General features: G+C 57.5%; 2 protein-coding genes across 2 annotated transcripts; one reads left to right on the top strand and one right to left on the bottom strand.

Moving 5' to 3' along the window:
* GNG13 (G protein subunit gamma 13) lies at window positions 1-2,612 on the top strand. Its single transcript, XM_075767554.1, has 3 exons — window positions 1-207; window positions 1,366-1,488; window positions 2,495-2,612. The coding sequence occupies exons 2-3, from the start codon at window positions 1,391-1,393 to the stop codon at window positions 2,598-2,600; spliced, it is 204 nt and encodes a 67-aa protein (XP_075623669.1). The 5' UTR covers window positions 1-207; window positions 1,366-1,390; the 3' UTR covers window positions 2,601-2,612.
* A 399-nt stretch (window positions 2,613-3,011) lies between these two features.
* On the bottom strand, window positions 3,012-15,270 carry CHTF18 (chromosome transmission fidelity factor 18). The gene is made up of 22 exons (XM_075767553.1): window positions 15,125-15,270; window positions 14,781-14,960; window positions 14,482-14,623; window positions 14,186-14,360; window positions 13,963-14,052; window positions 13,778-13,830; window positions 13,421-13,562; window positions 12,467-12,679; window positions 11,629-11,726; window positions 11,423-11,546; window positions 11,134-11,267; window positions 10,644-10,737; window positions 10,471-10,569; window positions 10,061-10,191; window positions 9,607-9,769; window positions 9,136-9,360; window positions 8,887-9,036; window positions 8,188-8,318; window positions 5,787-5,931; window positions 4,701-4,817; window positions 3,760-3,817; window positions 3,012-3,320 (listed from the first exon to the last, which is right to left on the bottom strand). Exons 1-22 carry the CDS (start codon window positions 15,204-15,206, stop codon window positions 3,184-3,186), a joined length of 2,883 nt encoding a protein of 960 aa, XP_075623668.1. The 5' UTR covers window positions 15,207-15,270; the 3' UTR covers window positions 3,012-3,183.
* Between the last annotated feature and the right edge of the window lie 51 nt (window positions 15,271-15,321).

Raw genomic sequence — 15,321 nt, 5'->3', positions numbered from 1 at the left:
GGGGGGTGGGGGGGGGAGGACGCTCCCATTATCCGGCTCCCGCCGTGCCGGACCGGCCGTGCATTAATAGATTCCACGGAGGATTTGGGCTCGCCGGCAGCGAGGGCAGCGCTCACGGGAGGCAGCGCGGGCAAGGCCGGGGCGGCTCGGCCAGCCGGCGGGGACGGACGCAGCCCCCGCTCCCCACTGACACCTTTTCCAGCCGAGGTAGGTGGAGGGATCGGCCGCGGATGCTGTTGGAACGGGGATGGGGCTGCTGATCCCCGTCTGCCTCCGGGAGAGCCGCCGGCGGGGACCGGGAGCCCCGGGGAGGCCGGACCGCGGGTGCGGGGGGGGGGGTGGGGGGGTGCTGGGCTCCGGGCGCTCACCGTCCTCCCGTGCCTGGCTGGATTTTCCGGGGGATGCTCCGTGGAGGAGCCGGGCTGGGGCAGCCTGTGCAGCTGCTGGGCTGTGCCTCTGCGTGGCTGGATTTCGTGCCCCAGCGTGCAGCGTCCCCCCAGCCCTTGCCTGCCCTTGCACTGGGGGCTGCAGCCCGGGCTGGGGTGCGTGGGCAGCCCTGGGGTTCAGGTTCTGCACTGCTGGGTGCTGCCCTGTGCCTCTGCGTGCTGGAGAGTCTGGGGTCACGGCAGGCCACGGGCAGGGGGGGAGATCCCCTTGTGCCACTGATTCTTGGGGTGGCACAGGGAGCCAGGTGCTTGCAGAAGGTCTCATGCAACTATGGGCACAACTCGTGCCCCATCAGCTGTCATGCCTCAGTTTCCCCATCATGCACGTCCCCACCACCAGCCAGCACTCAGGGCCACTGCTGCGGCGGGGGTGGAAGGGGGCTGGGGGTGGACTTACTCCCCAAATCAGCTCTGACTCTCCATGTGAGCTGTTTCCCGGGCTGTGTACACAGCCATGCAGATACCCAAAAAATCCCTCCAGGCCCTGCTCGGGGCTGTGGCTGGGCAAGAGACGGGGCAGACCACCCCCACCTCCCCAAACAGCAGCTGTTTGCTATTTGCTGCTCTCCACCCCACATAATGCTACCATCCAAATTGCAGTCAAATCTGGCCAGGTCCTTGGGTTTTGCATGTGCCCGTGGGCACGGTGCAGCTAGAAGAGGGCAGTGCCAGGCACCCCCCCATGCTGTGCTGGCCGCGTGCCCCGGCAGGTAAGTGCAGCCTCTGCCTTTTGAGAACAACCCTGAAGGCTCCCAGACCCACAGGCTGCTCCGCCATGGGGTTGGAAACCTCCCCCGGAGCATGGCGGTATGCTGTCCCCATCCTGGGGGGGGGGGGCTGCCTTTTTGGGGGTGCAGAGCTGTGGGAGGCTGGGACAGGCTGCGGCCGTGGGAAACGGCACCAACGTCGTCGTTTGCAGCCCCACAGAGCCCCCGGCTGCCACCATGGACGAGTGGGACCTCCCGCAGTGGAAGAAGGAGGTGGAAAGCCTGAAGTACCAGCTGGCCTACAAGAGGGAGATGTCCTCCAAGACAATACCTGAGTGAGTGGGTGCACACCCTCCCCTCCCATCCCTCCCCACGCCCCCAGCCCAGCCCAGCAGCCAGACACGGCTTTGCACAGCTGGGAGCAGAGTCCAGCTCTTTTCCACCTGCATGGCCAGCACCAACACCCCCCCCCCCCCCCCCCCCCGCCAAATCACTGGGGGCTCCCAAACCATATCTTTAGTCCCTCTTCAAAGAGACTTTTAGCCCCCACCTCAAGCCCTCCAAGCCCCAGTGGCAGAAACCACGCCAGCCCCAGCACCAGCTCCTGCAACCCGTCCATCCCCCCACTCCCCCGTGCTCCTTTCTGCAAATCCGCCCTGTGCCAGCTCCTTCTTTCCAGCTGCCCAGGCTCTGGTGGTGGCCGGGATGTGGCAGCAGCCTTGGGACCCCCTGACCATCCAGGTGCCCCCTGTGATCCCCCAGTGCTCCGGGCTTAGCCAGGTGAGCGTGCAGATCCCCTCCTGCAGAGCTCAAAAGGCTTTTAAACCTGTAAAACAAAGTCACGGAAAGGTATTTCCCCTCCCTGGGTTGTACCTCACTCCACAGTGAAGAGTTGCGGAGTGCCACCGGTTAACCCAGCCCGCAGCTCCCCTCGCTCACTGTCCTCTTAGAAGGAGGGGACAGAAAAAGAGCAACTTTAGCAAGTAAGTTTTAAAACATAACGCAAAGATGCTGGGGACAACATGCTTTTATTAAACTTGTCTTGCACTTAGTTTCCCCATTTTAGAAACAGCCGTGTGCACAGGTGCTCGTGCCCTGTGTGCTGTCACGAGAGCAGGGTGCACCCCAGCATCACTCCCCACCAGAGCAGGATTTACCCCGGGTACTGCAGCTCCCTCCCCCAGCTCCCCCCACTTTGCTGCTGCACAGACACTGCCGCACAGCCCCTGCCCCGATTCCAGCATCCCCCACAGAGGGTGACAGGTTCGCAAAATGCTTCGGTGCGACGCAAACCTGCTCCGGGCAGGGTCTGTGCCCACCCCTCCGCTCCCCTCTCCGCAGGTTTGTGAAGTGGATCGAGGACGGCATTCCAGAAGATCCCTTCCTCAACCCGGAGCTGATGAAAAACAACCCCTGGGTGGAGAAAGGCAAATGCACCGTCCTCTGAGAGGGCAGCCCCGCTGCCCCTCGCTTCCCCACACTGAATGTACACTTTTTTATTAGCTAGCATCCTAATATGACTGCCTGAACAAAAACCCTACCCTCATTGTGTCTTGTTATTTTTAGTAGTAAGTGTTGTTGGTTTTTTTTTTTAAACAGGGGAGACAGGGAAAGCGCAGGGGGGTGGGCAGCGTGGGGGGAAAGGAGCAGCAAAGGTTTCTCTGGGTTCACTCTGCACTTTCCAGTCGCATTGACATCAAGCTGGCAGCTTTTTCAACTTACGAAGGAACAAAATTTTTAAAACACATTTTCAGTGATTTTAAATATTCTTGTGTATATTGTAGGATATAATTTTGCAGAGCAAAACAGGCAAAATATGACAACTAAGGGTTTATAAATGAAATAAACAGAACAATACTTCATGATTAATTTTTATATATATTTTTATTTTTTTTAAACAAAACAAGTAAGTACTAAAAAAACCAAATCAGGATCATCTACACACGCCCCATCCATGGGTTAGAAAGTCAAAAGCCAGCTTTTCCCTTCAGTTCCATCCAAATAATTTCCTGGGTTTCGCCTCTGCCCTGCTAGAGCAGGTCCTTGATGTAGATATTCCTCCTGACGGCGTTGGAAACCCCTTCGTTAAACCGGAACCAGACGTCGCTCTTCCCCACGGCCTTTCCCATCTGGCTCTCGATTGACTCTTCCTCAGAGGCCTGAGGGGCTGCGGGGGGGGAAGACCGATGTCAAGAACTCACAGAAACTCTTAAGCTGTGATGGTAGAGCCTGCGCCCAGGCTGCACGGGGCGGGGGGGGGCCCCGAGGGCCGGGGAGCTGCGCCCAGGCACGGGGTAGGGGGTTTGCAAGGGCAGAGCTGATGCTCCCATGTCCCGGATCCTGCGAACCCTTACAGCACCCACAGCCCTGCCCCCCCGCTCAGTGTATTTGCCGGCCCTTTGGACGCTGCCAGAATCCATCCACCTGCCCGCGGGCAACCCCTGCCTGCTGCGTCGGGGGCAGTTCTCTCTGTACCCCCGCCCCACTGCTGTCACCCAGGGCATGGAGCAGGGCTTAGGGACAGAGCCCTTGTTTGGGATCCAGGCATCGCAAATGCAGGGAGCCCCCGGCAGCACCCATAGCCACCCCGTCCCTGTGCCACCCACCTGGGGCCGCAGTCACTTGCCGCCGACGGAGCGGTCGCCCGAAGAAATCGGTCTCAGGCTGTGAAAAGCAAAAAGCAGGTGAGTTTGGCTCTATCAGCGCCTGCATTTACTGCTCACATCTGGAGACAGCCAAAAGCAAACCGGGTTTCCCTCCAGCAGCTCGGTGCAAGGCTGGAGCCCCGTGACACCACTCAGCTCTACTCAGTTTTAAGCTAAGTCAGGCCTAGATAGCTTCTAAGGCAGTTCAGAGGAGCCCCTCGCTGGGGGTCTTGCACGGGGCCATCACCCCACGCTCAGGGCTGCGCCAGCCCCTTCCCCCTTCAAGCACCCAGCGCAGGAGGAAGCCCCCGGAGCAAGAGCCAGATGCAAATTCTGCAAAAAGGGCCAGCAGCCTCAGTAAAATGCAAACAGCATTCAAAATCGGGTTGGGAAGACAAACTTTAAGGCTCTTCATGCTAAAGCAGGGGTTTAGGGACAGCCAAGGTCTCAAAGCTGAGCCCATGGAGAGGGGCGGTGGCAGGGGACAACCTCCTGCTCCTCTTGGTTGCTATCGGGATGCCTGGGGTCGGACCAGCCCAGCTCACCTGCTGACATCCCCAAAGCCCCCCAAGCTGTGTGCGTACCTCCCCACCCTGCGAGCAGCTCTCCCACAGACCCCTTGGTTTCCACTTAGCCAAAATTCAGCTATTTGAGCTCAAACACCCACATCTCTTTCTTTCCCCACCCCTGAAAGCTTTGCAGGGCACGTCCATAATTGTCACCCAGATCTAATTCATCCCCACGCTATAAACCCAGCGATGCATTTACGGGACACGTGATGTCAAAGTATTCTATTAAAAGAAACTGTACTAAAAATAAATAAATACCAATGGAGACAGCCAGTCTCTAGCAGCTAAGGTACACGTAGACAGAAAATGAGGTAGAAATGGCAGCCCCCTCACCTTGTCCTCCACCGCCGCCCTCCGGATGATGTGCTCCAGGCGCTGCTGGTGGTTGGGGGGCACCGCCGGCCCCGTGTCCTCTCGCTCCTCTGCCTCGCCGAGGCCGTTCCTGGGCTCCTGTGGGGAAGAGAGCTCTGAGCGAGGGTCCCCTAGGAGCCAGCTGAGCTCAAGGTTTGGGCAGCCCCCCCGTGTGATGCACAGCCTGAGGGCAGGACAGTGCCAGGTCACCTGTCCCACACACCCCCTCTACTTGCTGCTGGGTTTGGTTACAATATCCAGACGACCTGGCAAGTACGTTTTCATCCTTTTCTGCCTCACAGCAGCAGGCAGGATCAGCCCCAGCAGCGCTTCGGGCACGGGGGTGTTTGCGGCCCCTTTCCCTGGGACTTCACGGTCAGCACTGTGTAAACAAGGGGCCTTCGGAGATGTTTTTGCAGATTCTCTTTGCCTCACACGTCTGCCGACAAAGCCCTTCTGCTGCAAGAAGGGGCTCTCAGGGATTAATTATCCCTGTGGCATCAGGGCAGAGCAGGCACCAACTACACCCAAGCCGTTTCTCAGTCTCCACATTTGCCCATTTCCACCTTCTCCTGCCTCCTGCCCGCTGCTCCACCGAGGGTATCGGTGGCGGGCAGAGTAACTCTGCTCCTCCCAGGGGCTCTGGGACCTTTGGGAGGATCAAAGTGAAGCAGCAAGGGAACGTGCAGGCAGGAGAGAGCAGGTCAGCTCCCCCATGGACACGTACAAATCACAGCCAGATGAACTAAAATTCCCATCTTGCCGCAACCTTCATTAGACAGCTGAAAGCTTTAAAGCTTTAAATCACAGTGAGCGTTTCTTTCCAGAATTCCTGCAAAAAGATGAGCCCTTTGGGCACATCAGCCCAGCACGGATGTGCTATCCCGAAGGCAGATGTGCAGGCAGACAGCTGCGACTGGGGGAGTTTAATCCTGGATTTTCATTTGCAGAGCGAAAGCCACTGGCTGCTTTGGAAAGACCACGTCCCCACACCAGCCCTAAGGACTTTATCCCTGTCGACAGACCCACCACCCCCTGAAACCACAGGACACCGTGAGCCCTTCCTACCTTGCCCAGGTTTCGTGCCTGCAGCAAAGCCTCTGTCCTCCTCATCTTCTCCAGCTCGATCTCCCTGGCGATGAGCTGCTTGGCCTGGTAGGTCAGCTGCCTGCGAGCCGGCAGGTCCGGGAACCGGCAGACATCCTCCACGTTCCTGCATCACAGAGCAGGGGAAGCAGAAAAAATAAATCAGTACTGAAAATAAAAAAGCATTATGCAAACTGCAGCCTGACACAGGCACAGGGAGACCCACCAGACTCCCAGCCCCGTCCCCCCCAGCCTCTCAGTATGATCCTGGCCACGGTGCCTCAGTTTCCCCATCGCTGCCCTCTCCGAGTCTGCGTGTGCGACGGCAGTGCTAGGAGATGCCCAGCGAGCAGTGCTGGCCGTGCGGAGCCAGGTTGCTGCAGGACATCTCAGCTGAATGGGAACTCAGGAGAGATTACGTGTTTTTTAATCTCGGTTTTAATGCAAGAAGAGGAAATTGCAGGTGGGTCTGTGCCGAACAGATTGCCCTGAAAGAAACACAGTCACATCACAGCCCAGGCACAAGCAGCACCACGACCCTTTGCATGAACCTTGATGTGCCTGCAGGGAGTCGTTTAATTAAGATATGGCCATGAACAGTAATTTTAGCTAATCAGAGCAGTTTTATTCTTAACAGAGTTGGTGCACCAGATCTGGAGTTAGGCCTGTTTCAGTACAGCAAAAGTGCAGTCCCAGCACCAAGAAGCCAGCTGGGCTGGTTCCCCTGCCAACTGTAAGTATTTCACTTGTAATTCACATTCGATATTATTCCCCTTAAAATAAAGGGAACAAAGTAATCTGTCCAATGGCTTTGCAGTCATTTAGAAATTAGCTGTCAAATCTGTGATTTAAAAAGTCTTAAAGAAAAAACACAGGTTTCAACTGTTGACTCTCTTTGCCAGAGAGATGCTGGGACGTGACTCACAGGTGCCACTGGGACGTGACACCCCCACAGTCCCCATCATCACTGCACATGGCCCAGAAATAGGCTCAGAATTCACAAAAAAAGCAAAGCAACACAACAACACGCCTGCTTGCACCACATGGCTCCCAACATCCCATGGTTTCCCCACGGCCACGTTTAGGCGGCACAGCCCGGCGTGGGGAGGGCAGGGGAGGACGGCTCCCTACAGCCGCTGCAGCTCCCGCAGGCCTTTCCTCAGGAAAAAAAAAAAAAAAAATATAAACCACTTCACTGTAATTAGATACAGCTGCTTGATTTAACAGAGGCTAATTTTTGTAATTAACTTTGCACCAGGAAGACATTAGCATTGCTCCTAGCTGTGGTCGGGTCTGTATTACTTCACCAAAGCCTCGAGAGCATTTAGGGCTCTGTATATACTTAAAGCACAGTGAGATTCAAGTCCAGCAATGCTGGCTAGTAATACACAAATTCAGCAATTAAAACCAAGAGAGATCACTCATTATCTCATCCTGATGCACTCTCATCCAGCATGGGTGGTTGGGTACACTGGGCAAGTGTACGGGAACAAGGACATTGCTCACAGCACACCAGCAGCCCCTCCACAAGCTTTTCAACAAGAAGAACGTCTCCACACGTCGCTCTGCTTCACCACGGCAGGAGGCACCGGCCATAGCTCCAGCCTTGGCACGTGCCGGCCATGCCGCGCTGTGACCACCCCGCTCTGCCCTGGCCGGGTGAGCGGCAGTGCACGGAGGGGAGATGCTGCATCGCTCGTTGTTAACACGTGAGCCCGCAAAAACCCCTTGTGTCTGCAGTCCTGACTGCCCTGTCACTAACTGAAACCAGCCCTAAGGTTGGACAGATCCCCAGCATCTAACGCGCTACAGAAAGCCGACAGCAGAAGTCCTTGGAGAGCTTCTCGCTTTGCAAAGAGGGGCAACACAGCCCGGCTGCTCCCTTCCTCCCCTTCCTGCTTTCTCCTGACGAGGCACAAACCTGCCTCAGACAACATGCTCCAACTGTGGCTACAAACACTCCTGTGGTCACCTCCTGCGTGCAACACACCCGGACAGACCTGCTGCCCCTGCTGCTGCCACCAGCCCCCAGCAGCTTCAGTCCCTCCTCTGCTGTCTCTGCTAACAGGGAAAAGCCAGCCGCTTCCTTTCATTAATCCCATTAAAACAAAACCAGCCCTGCTTCAGGCTCCCAGGCTCCTCCTCTAAAAAAAAAAAAAGGTAAATAAGCAGATAATACCCACAGAGCCGTCCTCGGAGAAAGTGGGCTCCCTGCAACCGTCCCAGCAGCACACAGCTCGCACCAACCCAGCTGCATCACCAGAGAAACCTCTGGCTGCAAGAAACCAACTCAACACCACGATGCCTTCAGGCTCAAACTCCTTCCTGAACTCTCTACAGTTATTTTGGATCTGTACATCTCCTCCCCGCCCTCAGGACTTACGGATCGAGCTTGTAGACGTACTGGCCCTCGGGCAGGCGCTCCTGGTGGTAGGTGAGGTTGTAGGCCAGCATGGTGCTGATGAGGTCTGCCAGCTGCTGCTTCTCCTTCACGCTGTAGAGCTGCGTGTTCACCTGGGGAGGAGAGCGGAGCCCAGCAAGGGGAGAGCATCACTAATCCACAACGACTTCTAAACATAAAACCAACCTGAAGCACGAGGTTTGTCTCTATATGAGAACGGACAGTTAATACCCGCGAGGTTCAGACCAAGTTTAGTTTCCGATTAGGGAGACACGTACTTCGCAGAGAAGGGACAGACCGCTCTGATGGCCCGAAGGGTAAATGCACCCAACGCAACCGTGCGTGCAGGTGAACCAGCTGCTGGAAGGAGACTGCAACAGCCCCCCAAAACCGCTGCTCAGGCCAAGCCCACCCCCCGGTGCAGGGGTCCTGGAGGTGCAGGACACCCCCTGCACACCCAGCGTTGGGGATCTCAGCGCTGCATCCCCGGCTTCCCTCCGGCCTCTGCATCAGCTGCAATGTCAAACTGACCCTGAATTTGGGATGGAGGTCTGGGATAGCTCAGCCTGGGTGATGCAGTGTAGGGGACGTGTCCCAGCACTCACGGGGGGTTGCAGAGGGGACATGTCACCCGGGCAGGACTCTGGCCACCGCAGTGAGAGGGGGCTGGTGGGCACTCACCGGTCGGAGCTTCGGGGAGATGATGTCCAGCAGCAGACACAGCACCTCCAAGACAAGAGACTGCAGCCCCGCACGGCTGCGGGCGCTGGGCGTTATCCCTGACACCATGGACATGACGAGGTTCTGCATGTGGTTCAGCTTGGCCAGGGCCTGGGTGGAGAGGGCAGGGACGGCTCAGCCACGGCTGCAACCACAGGTGTCCCCACGGGGCTGGAGCCACGTGGCCACCATGCCCTCCTTGGTACTTGCCTCATGCTGGCTGCTGGGATAAGCAAGCCGGGGGATGCTGGTGGCCGCGAAGAGCAGGTGGAAAGCCACGGGCAGGAAGGGCAGGTACCGCATCAGCTGGAAGCTCTGCCCGTGCAGGACAGCCCGGCTCAGCAAGTCAGAGAAGCCCAGCCACTCCAGGGCCAAGCACACCGAGCTGAAACTGGAGTCCCGCAGCTTCATGTTCAGGAAATTGTCGTACAGACCCTGGAAGCGGACGCAGGATTAGAGATGGCATGAGGCTGGGCAGACGGTCCCATCAGAGCATCCCCGTGAGCTCAGCTCCAGCACAACATCCTAACGCTCCATCCAAAACTAGCACAATCCTACTGCAGGGAGGAATTTCCCGAGGCACCCACCAGCCACGACACCCCAGATCAGGAGCTGCCCTTGCTCCAGCCGGCGTGGCAGAGGAAGGGGCCCAGCTCTTCTCCCCCACCTCGGCTGCTCTACCTGGGCCAGCTTCTCCTGCTCCCCCGAGGAGATGGCGAGGTGCAGGATGTAGTGGAAGCGGTGGGAGGATGCGTTGAAGCCAGCCGTCCCCCCGAGGTGTGACAGGTCCTCATCACCCACCAGGAGCTGGGTTGGCAAAGCGGGGTCCATTCCTATCCTGTGCCTGGGGGGAGCCCAAAGGGAAGAGCTCAGGGTGCCCCTGAGCTGAACAGACCAGCAAGGAATATTTGGACCCTTGCAAACTGGACTGAAGACAATAGTGATGCCAATAATTAGGCACTAAAGAGAGCGGCCAAAGAGCATCTGGACACACAAATCCGCTGATGAAGCCCGGTCTGCTGCAGGGCAGACCAGCTCTCCAGGACCCTTCAGGTTTCCCCACTGCAGGTCTTGGGATACCACAAAGCTGCATACCCCAAGCAGAGAGCAGACCTAATAAATCTCCCCCTTTTACCTTTGGACCTTTGGGAGCTGGAAGATCTCTTGCCAGATGGAGAACAACCCCTTGTTTTGGTCCTTCAAGCCAATCTTCATTGTCTGCACCATCTGTACGCTCAGCTCCTTCTGGCCTCGGCCGTGCAGGAACTGCAACACAAGCGAGGGGCTGGGGGGGACAGGCACTGCGGGGAGGGGGGGATGCCCACAGCCGCTAGCTGGTGCTGGGGAAAGCTGGAGACGGAGGCACCTCGCTCTTCCTCACATTGTTGGGGAATCGAGGTTAAAAATAACACAGGGGACAGGGTGGACATTTTAGGCATCTGCCTTGGACACAGTTTTTTTCCCTCCATCCCCATCTGACATCAGATCAAGCGAAGGGACGCAGCAAGCCCACGTCCCCCAGAGACCTCCCGGTGACACCAGTACCTGCAGGGTGTTTATGCAGGAGCGGATGTCATTCTCCGTCTTCTCGCACAGCGCCAGCAGCGCGCCCGTGTCCGCCCGCATGCCCTGCTGCAGGGCGATCTGCGGGAGAGGGGGGGTCAGCAGGGAGGACTCGCCAACCGGGGGGGCCAGAGGAGCCCTCGGCCGCACCGCACCTCGCAGAGCCGCTGGGCGAGCCGGGACGGCGCCGTCCGAGGGAAGTTTAGCAGGAACGATTGCTGCCGCAGCGGCCGGAGGGCAGGGACGTACCTGGCAAAGGGAAGCACAGGGGTCTCTGAGCAACCCTAGCAAAGGAAGAAATCCAGCTATTAATGCTCCGCTCAAAGAGAGACGGGTTATTTAGCAGCTGCTTGCAGACCACTGCACGTTTGGGTGCGCGTGCGCAAACGTGACCGTACGTTCACATCTAGCTACAAGTCGCCCCAGCAGATACAAAACCTGAGGGGTTTCAGGAAAGCTGAACGTGTTGTAGATTTACTGATCATGCGGTAATTCTAAGCCGCAGGTCTGACAGCAGGTAACTCAGCACAGGAAGGCTTTGGCTGGAGGCAACAGCAGCCGCCTCCTCACTTGGGGCAGGGATCTCAGCTCTCCATCCCTCCCCACACACGCAGACAATACTAACTGGTTGCAGACAATACTAACTGGTCATTGCAGATGCAGATGATGGGCCTGAGCAGCAGCCCGCCCTCACGCCGTCTCCTCCGGCCCATGCCAGCCGCTGCCTCGCCCTCCCCATCCTTCCGGTGGATGATGTCTAGCAGCACGTTGATAGATGCCTTGGAGGGGGGGGAAATAATCAAGGACAGAAAGGATCAATTCTTGCTGTTCAGAGGCAAGAAAGTGCTCCTAAAATGGAGTGGAGGATGAGCTGCTAAGAGGGCAATAATTAAGCGGTTAACGCAAAAGGTGGCCAGATCTAGGCTGGGCATACCGAAGGCGCACCGTCTATCTCATCGATGATCAGGCAGTTGGGCTTCTCGTTGGCGCCCAGCACAGACTTCATCTGGGTGGCAGCTTCGATGCGGGTTTTGAAAACATCGGGGCTGCGGTCATCACTACAAGACAAGGAGGTGCCAGGCTGCTGTGACACAGCACCACCTCCGGCACAGCACCACCGGGCAGCCGGCGCAGACTCACCTGGCGTTCATCTCCACAGCGTTGTACCCCGCGTGCTTCGCGATGACGTGGGCCAGCGTGGTCTTTCCCAAGCCAGGTGGGCCACAGAGCAGGGCTACCTATAGCAGAGAGGTAACGTCAGCCCAGCAGACAGCGAGGCAGGGCTTCTTCCAGCACCGACCAAGGCTGCCATGCGAGGGGACAAGGCTCTGCAGCCTGCAAACCAGTCTTGGGAGCTGCTGCACTGGTTTGTACACACATGGGGAAAAGGGAAAGTCACTGGAGGAAAGAAAACACAACAGAAACTCTCAGAGGCAAGGGTGTCATCCTGGCAGCATCTCCCATGCATATATTTAAGTTTCCAGGGCATAGATAGAAATGGCTGAACAAAACCCCTTCCAGAATTACACTCCTGAGAAGCGATGCTGTTAGTATCTGGTTTTCTTTCCCCTTTTGTATATCCTCTCACTGGACAGGTTGAGGCTGGTAAGCTGGCCTGGGTATGTTTTCTCTGCTCCCTTTAGCATTTGAGCATAATTTCTCTTTTCTGGATGCAGAAACTCTCGCTCTAAGGCATGTCACATCTGCCCCTACCATAAAGGCCAACCTCTGCTAAAAAGAGTATGTCTTTCCTCAACTGGCCCAGTTAATTTGGCTGGATGAAGTCTGCTCCCCTCCCCTTGTTATCATATTACCCAAGCCAAAACAGAAGAGATGAGAAAACCCCACATTCTCTAAGGAGAAACAAGGAATCCAATTTTTCCTGGATCTGTACTAGAAGACCCTGCTCCTCACCATGGTGGTGAGATGAAGGAGATAGGAGAGCAGACCCACCGCAGCAACGTCCTCTCCTGCTCACCTTGTATTTGGGTCTCTTGTACTGGTCCAGCTCAGCCTCCAGAATCTCCTCTGTGAGCTGAACCTTTGTTTTCCACTTATTCTGCTGCTCCTTGGGCTGGTTGAATGGAGGTTGAGCCTCAGCACTGGGCTTAGCCTTCTTCACAGCCTTCTCCTTCCCAAACACCACTGTGTCCCAGAGCTTGAGCCACTTCAGAAGGCAGCGGTTCGTGTACTGCATTGTCAGGCAAGAAAGCAAGCAAACCCTGTTGAACCTCAGAAGGATCCAGCCGAGGACAGAGGATCCTTCGTGGCTTAAAAACCAGTGTGGCCTGCAGAGGAAGGAGCCGAGCCCAGGGAGGCAGGGCAGAGTGTGTCTGCCCAGACAGACCTCAAGTGTGTGGCACGTCACCCCCCCGCCACGGGACAGGCTACCCAGGTGTCGTGGTTTAGCCCAGGACACCAGGTTACTGCCTGGCATCTCTGTGGGACAGCATGGGAACGCAGCTTCCCTTCCTGCTTGGCCACCATCCCACAGGGCAACCAAGGCCGAGTCACATCAGCCCCATCCCTGCTGTCCCTCATCTGTCTCGGCTCAACCCAGCACTTCTCAGCCTCTTCCATAATCTCCAATTCCCTACAAAACTTCTTACTTTAAAAAAAAAAAATATCATCAAAACAGCCAACAATTCCTGGCTAAAGCCCACCTAATCTTTTTTGTCTTATTTTACTCATCTTTCATAGTCTCTTTTGTCAGAAGGTCCACAGCCTACAGCTGAAAAACCCCCACCCCAAGCTCTTTGCAGCAGACCTGCTCCCAGGCAGGGCTAGCATGGACAGAGCCCCCCAGCCAGGGCTTCCAAAAGTCCCATGAGCAAAGGCAGCACCGTAAAACCATGATCCCACAGCATTAAGGAGAGTTATAAATGTGGTAAACCCACCCAAACCCCAATCCCCTGCTTATCCTAGAACTCACATCATCGCTGAGCAGCTCCACGTAGCGCCGGGGAGTGAACTTGTCCACCCAGAGGCAATGAAGCGCAGACTCCTCCTCGTCAGCCGGCTCCGCTTCCCCACTGGGCTCCGGGCTCTCAGCACTGGTCTCGCTCTCAAGGCAACTGCAAGAAAGAATTAACTTGCCCCAAACCACCCAGGGAGTCAGGGCAGGGCTGGGAATCACATCCAGACTTCCCAAGCTGGGGATGCTGAGGGTGAAGAGGCTCCTCTGCTCACAGGTCCCCAAAACTAGGGATCCCACCAGAGCATCTTGGGTGCATCTCCACATCTAACAGTACGGCAGGGATAGGAATGGGATTTCATCCCAACATCTCACCTGTTTATTATCTCTGTCAGCTGCTGCGATGCCTCCAGAACACACCTTCGACGCTTGAGCACAAAGAGGATGAGAGGGGGGTCAGAGACACCCTGCTAACCCGTGGCCGGGAGGAGCAGGGACTCGGGAGCCAACGCTGTGGCTATTCAGGGGTGGCAGGGGAAGATGGGTATACGACATGATACCTCTTCAGCCACTTGTTCCTTCAGGTAGGAGAAAGGCACCCCCAGCAAGTGGAGCGGCCTGCGTGCGTTCCAGCCCAAGGAATCGGGAAGCTGCGAGGAGTAGAGGACACACACTGATGTTCGTATCGATGCTCAGCACAGACATTTCATGCTTTATCAAAGGTCCCCTCCTGAACTGGATAGAGGACACAGGGAAGCAAACCCAGCCTTGAGATCTCCTTACCTCCACCCCTGTCCTGAAGGAATCATCTCTCACAACCATGAAGACCCTGGTGCCCTCGGTAGACGTCACGTTGATGTAGTCCTCCAGGATGGGTGGCCGTTTGAGGACCCGCTTCTTCTCAGAGGGCGGCGTGGTCTGCAGCGGGGCCATGCCACTGATCTCCGGGTGGTCTGAGCTGGAGCATACCAGGTTTCTTTAGCAGGGGCGAGGGAAAAGAGCCCTCGAACCCCACCAAAGTGGGGTTCGAGGGCTCTTTTCCCTCGCCCCTGCTAAAAGTAGGGTTCAAGGTGGCCAACCTGGCAGTCTGGGGAGTAGAAGGTGCCTCTGGGCCAGGCGCGAGCAAGCCAGCATCCTGGAGGACATCAGGAGCCAACTCATCATCTGTGCCAAAGCTGAGCTTCTTAACAGCTTCCAGGCGCTGTCGTTTCGGTTTCGGGGCTGCACGAGACACCGGGGTGGGAGGAAGAAGAGGAAAAGCATCGTTGACCAAAGGACGGTACCCGGCTGCCTGGGCAGGTGGGGAAAGGGGTCAGCAGCACCCGGGAACCCTCGGGGGTGCAAAAGCTCTAACAAACCCGGCTTGAGCCAAACCTACTGCGGGCTGCGGGCGGTGGCGGGGAGTCGGGTGGGACGCAGCCCCGGTCTCTCTTCCTGGGGTTGGTGCCCCCCGGGCCGCTGCCCCCGACGGGGTCCCCGGTGGGGTCGGGCTCCTCTGGCGGCTGCCTCCTGCCCCGGAACTGGGAGATTTTGGGGCCAGCGGGTGGAGATGGATCATCTGCAAGAGGCGTTACACGACGCTGCCGGTCACCGGAGGGGACTCACGGTGGAGCGGGCACACGCAGCTCCGCGTCCGGCCGCGCAAAGCCCGGTCCCTGCCCGCTCCCTCCCTCCTTCCGCCACCGCCTCCGGTACCGGACACGGCGCCGCAGCAGCGCCTACCTCCCAGCTCGGCCAGCACCTCCAGCTCGGCCGCGAACCGCTGGTAGAAGCCCTCCTCGGGGTCGTCCTCCGCGCCCGCCATGGACCGCCCCGGCACCGCGCCCGCCCGCCCCGTGCTTCCGGCCGCCGCGCTGCAGCGGAGCCACCGCTGATTGGACGCTGCGCTCCGGCCGGAAGCGGCGGCGGCGCTGATTGGA

The sequence above is a fragment of the Balearica regulorum genome, chromosome 15 (assembly GCF_011004875.1).
Source record: "Balearica regulorum gibbericeps isolate bBalReg1 chromosome 15, bBalReg1.pri, whole genome shotgun sequence".
NCBI classification, from domain to species: domain Eukaryota; kingdom Metazoa; phylum Chordata; class Aves; order Gruiformes; family Gruidae; genus Balearica; species Balearica regulorum.
Note: the sequence above shows the minus strand (reverse complement) of the source record. Positions and strands in the feature narration are given on the sequence as shown.

Bases quoted from the DNA above. Each gene is read 5' to 3' on its own strand.
- GNG13 (XM_075767554.1), top strand. From the start codon at position 1,391: ATGGACGAGTGGGACCTCCCGCAGTGGAAGAAGGAGGTGGAAAGCCTG. The intron at 1,489-2,494 runs GTGAGTGGGTGC...CCCTCTCCGCAG, and splicing joins TCCTCCAAGACAATACCTGA to GTTTGTGAAGTGGATCGAGG.
- CHTF18 (XM_075767553.1), bottom strand. From the start codon at position 15,206: ATGGCGGGCGCGGAGGACGACCCCGAGGAGGGCTTCTACCAGCGGTTC. The intron at 11,268-11,422 runs GTATGCCCAGCC...CCCCCCTCCAAG, and splicing joins AGATAGACGGTGCGCCTTCG to GCATCTATCAACGTGCTGCT. The intron at 8,319-8,886 runs GTGAGTGCCCAC...TCTCCTCCCCAG, and splicing joins TCTCCCCGAAGCTCCGACCG to GTGAACACGCAGCTCTACAG.